This window comes from Vigna radiata, chromosome 4, assembly GCF_000741045.1.
Source record: "Vigna radiata var. radiata cultivar VC1973A chromosome 4, Vradiata_ver6, whole genome shotgun sequence".
In the NCBI taxonomy this organism is placed as follows: domain Eukaryota; kingdom Viridiplantae; phylum Streptophyta; class Magnoliopsida; order Fabales; family Fabaceae; genus Vigna; species Vigna radiata.
Genome location: NC_028354.1, coordinates 9,542,070 through 9,545,865, shown reverse-complemented (window position 1 = coordinate 9,545,865; position 3,796 = coordinate 9,542,070). Strand labels below are relative to the sequence as shown.

Genomic DNA, 3,796 nt, shown 5'->3' with positions numbered 1-3,796 from the left:
TCCGTGACCTGACTGAGATTGCTTCAATTTCTACTAAGATTAACAATATAATAATATGAAAAATAAAAACAAAAGTTAATATTTATGTGTTGTCTTAAAATCACATCCTTGTTCTTGTATGTCAATCCGATCAGATTCTCAAGTCAATGGTTTTGATTTGAGGGTTCCTTCGCACACAAAGTTAGCTTCACCGGGACTCTAGTATTCTTGGCTCTACAGGTATTGTTGCATCGTTTTCTCTTTTATTATTGTGTTCGCTGATAAATTTTATTCCTTTTGGCACATATGATTTTTTATTATTTTAGTATCAATTTTTTCTAATTATTGGTAATATTTTAAATCCCCATATTCTGATTTTTTTTTTCTCCCTCTTTATACTTTGTTTCATTCATGGAACCTCACAAAACCCTAGGATGAGTTGATTTTCTTGCTTTTACTCGCAGCCTAGGTTGATTTTTGAGAAACGAACTTTCTTGTTTGATGGGTACGGTGGAGGCTCCATCAAAGGTACCATCTGGGTGTTCATCGCCTTCTCCAGAGATTGACAAGAATGAGCTCAGGGAAGCTCTGTGTGCTTTGAAAAATGGGACCTCAGAAAACGGGGTTGGTTTCATTGGCCAAGGAAACCAAGGTTTGGGGGATGGTGGGGGTGTTGAAGTGGTGAAGGACAGGGTCTCCGAGACCAAGTTTTCGGATGAGATGGGTTTTGCGGAGAGAGAAAGGGAGGATGGCTGCCAAGGTTTGGCTGATTCTGAGATGAATGGGGTCTCCTCTTTGTTGAAAATGAGAGAGAGTGGTAGGAACTTGATGTTTTCTCATGGTGGTGAGAGTGATAGTACTAGGAAGTTGAACACTGAGAACGGTTCTTTTGAGGTTGGAATGGAAGATGGGAGAGATCTGACCAAATTTGAGAGTGAGGATGATCAAATTGGGAAAACTGTGTCTGTAGATGTTCAAATTGCAGATATAAGTGAAAACAAGGATATGGAAATGGAAGATTTGGGTGGTGAAGGATATGGTGGGTTTTCTATTGGAGATTTTGTTTGGGGGAAAGTGAAGAGTCATCCCTGGTGGCCTGGCCGGATTTATGACCCTTCTGATGCTTCTGATTTAGCTTTGAAGCTGAGACAAAAGAATAGAATTCTTGTGGCGTATTTTGGAGATGGAACCTTTGCTTGGTGCCATCCTTCTCAATTGAAGCCATTTGAGGAGAACATTGAGGATATGGTGAAGCAGAGTGCCTCCCGGGCTTTTATCAATGCTGTACAGGAAGCTGTAAATGAGGTCGGAAGGCTTTTGGAATTGAAGATGAGTTGTTTATTTGCTGTGAAAGAAACTGAATTTTCTCGGCCACTGGCAGGCAATTCTGGTGTCAAAGAGAGAATTCTTATACCTGAAAATGGTACAGAGAAACTTTCCGATGTTCTCATTGATCCGGCAGAATTACTTTCTCGAGTGAAACAAGTTGCAGAAATTATTTCCATTGCTAATGTTCTGGAGCTGGAAATATTGAAGGCTAGGCTTTCAGCCTTTTATCTATCAAGAGGAGGTTATAGATTACCTATGTATCAGGCACCCCAGCCAATTCCTGGACTTGAAGATAGTGTAGAGGACAATAATGTAGGGAGCAGTGAGGGTGCAGTGGAAGTACCTGTCCATGGACCATTTGAAGAGGAGTACTCTACCGTGCCAATGAGCCCAAAATCTGGTGGATTGAGTCCACTTGGGATTTCAGGAAATAGGTTGAACCATAGGATTAAGCAGAAAAGCATTGCTGAAATTATGGGAGAGGACAAAGATGTCAGTGCCAAAAATAAGGAGGGAGATGCAACTCAAAAAGTGACTGTTCGAAAGAAGAGGAAAGGCACTGAGGATACAATGGTATCTAAACCTATGAAGAAGAAAAAGGAGTTGTTCCCAAATACTGATAAAAATATGGCAGGTGCCGAAAATGATGGTTATAGCTGGGGCAAGGAGACCAGTGACGATGGAGCTTTAGCGCAGTTGAGGAAAAAGAAAAAGCTTTTTGGTATTGGAAAAGCTAGTAGTAGTGCAAGCAAAAAGGAAACTGATCAAGAAGGGAAGGCCAAAGGAAGCAGTGAGAAGGGTTCTCTGCCAAGAGAAAGGAAGAAAAGCAAGTACTTATCCCCTCCTTTCACTATTCCAACCAGAGACCAGAGGAAAGGAGAGATAGAAACAGAATCCCCTAAAGTTTCTGGCAAAGATCAGGTATCAGAGCCAATGACCAGAGCTTCTGACAAACTTCTCGAGTCCCCTGTACCTTGGAAGTTGAATGGTGAGCCATTTCAGGAGAAATTTTCTAAGGAACTTGCAATAGAACATGACCTTCCCGATAGCTCAAATTACCAAACATCAAAATATGATGAAAACAAAACTATTGATACAACAAAAGTCCAGGTTCCATTGGAGGAAGTACTACGTGAAGTTCGTTGTGCAGCTATTAATCAACAAAATCCTACGGATACCAATTCTCTTGAAAGACTTGCTGATTTTATTTTTATCTACAGAAGCTGCATATTTTGCCAAGGATCCAACTACAAAGTATACAAGAAGCTTAAGCCTGGCAAGAAGAGAAAGAAGCCAGAATTTGATATCAGAATGCGGGGGAAAGATCAAATACAATCTGATCATAAATCAGCTAATAATAATTCAGAGCCAAAGAAACGAAGAAGAAAGAATGAGTCAACTTCAGGTTTTCCTAAAGAGAAGGAATCTGCTACACCTAAGGCTGGCAAGAAGGGGACTGATAAAAATGCTTCAGGCGCTGCTACCCTTTTTGCCTCATTTGAGCCAGGATCCTCTGTGCCTTCAAAATCGGATCTTGTTGCACTGTATAGTAAGTTTGGTGCTCTGAATGAAGCAGAAACAGCTTTGTTTTCTAGTGATTACACTGCTCAAGTGTTCTTCCTGAAAGCCTCTGATGCTGAAAAGGCCTTAAGCGATTCACTGAACATGAACCCCTTCGGCTCTTCCAAGGCCACTTTCAGACTCCAGTATCTTTCTTCTGGTTCCAAGTCTGAAAAGTCTAAGTCCAAAGCTTCTTCAACAAAGAAGAAAGAAAAAACTCCAGCCAAGCCATCTACTTCACTGTCACTAGGTAGTGAAGCATCCAAATTGAACTACATAAAGCAGAAACTTCAGGGTCTCACCTTAATTCTAGAAGCATCGGATGCTAAATCATCTGATATCAAGACAAAATTAGAGAGTGAGATGAAAGGGCTTTTGGAAGATGTGAACAAAATGGTTGAATCTTCTTCTTAAATAAGGCATGGAATACTAGCAATTATTTAGCTAGTAATCAGGGTAGGTTTATGGTATGTTATTTCCATTTAGTTGACTGTCTTTATTTGAGGATCAATTTATTTGTCTCGTTTCTGAGCCTAGTTTTATTGAAGAGGTAAAATTACTCATATCAGTTTGTTGTGTAGGATATGTAACATGTTTTATGCATAGGCTGTATAGACACCGACATCTATTTAGATTTTCTGTACCTTATGATACTGGTGAACATACAGCTTTTAAAGATAAGAGGTATAATGTTTTCATTTCTGTAATGTGTGAAATACTTTAATTCTGGCGTATATGCAACTCTTGATGATGATTGAATAGGAGAAGAGATGGTGGAACCTTTGTGTTGAAAAAGTTCTCCCTCTGTTGGGTTGATTCTCTCATGTAGCGTTTAATTGTGGTTAGCAGTGGAGTGATATGGAAGTAGTTCTGTAAAATTGGCATCCTGTGGGGTGCAACACCTCCTATTTGACTGATTCTCTCATGT

At 40.0% G+C, this 3,796-nt stretch overlaps 1 protein-coding gene across 3 annotated transcripts; it reads left to right on the top strand.

Moving 5' to 3' along the window:
- On the top strand, window positions 1-3,570 carry LOC106759329. 3 transcript variants are annotated; one of them, XM_014642457.2, is made up of 2 exons: window positions 1-219; window positions 449-3,570. In XM_014642457.2, exon 2 carries the CDS (start codon window positions 481-483, stop codon window positions 3,280-3,282), a length of 2,802 nt encoding a protein of 933 aa, XP_014497943.1. In that variant the 5' UTR covers window positions 1-219; window positions 449-480; the 3' UTR covers window positions 3,283-3,570. The 3 variants fall into 3 exon arrangements, with proteins under 3 accessions (XP_014497943.1, XP_014497942.1, XP_014497941.1); XM_014642456.2 differs by having other exon boundaries at window positions 413-3,570; XM_014642455.2 differs by having other exon boundaries at window positions 2-219; window positions 444-3,570.
- Window positions 3,571-3,796: the final 226 nt, after the last annotated feature.

Excerpts from the sequence above, each read along its gene's own strand:
- LOC106759329 (XM_014642457.2), top strand. The coding sequence starts at position 481 with ATGGGTACGGTGGAGGCTCCATCAAAGGTACCATCTGGGTGTTCATCG.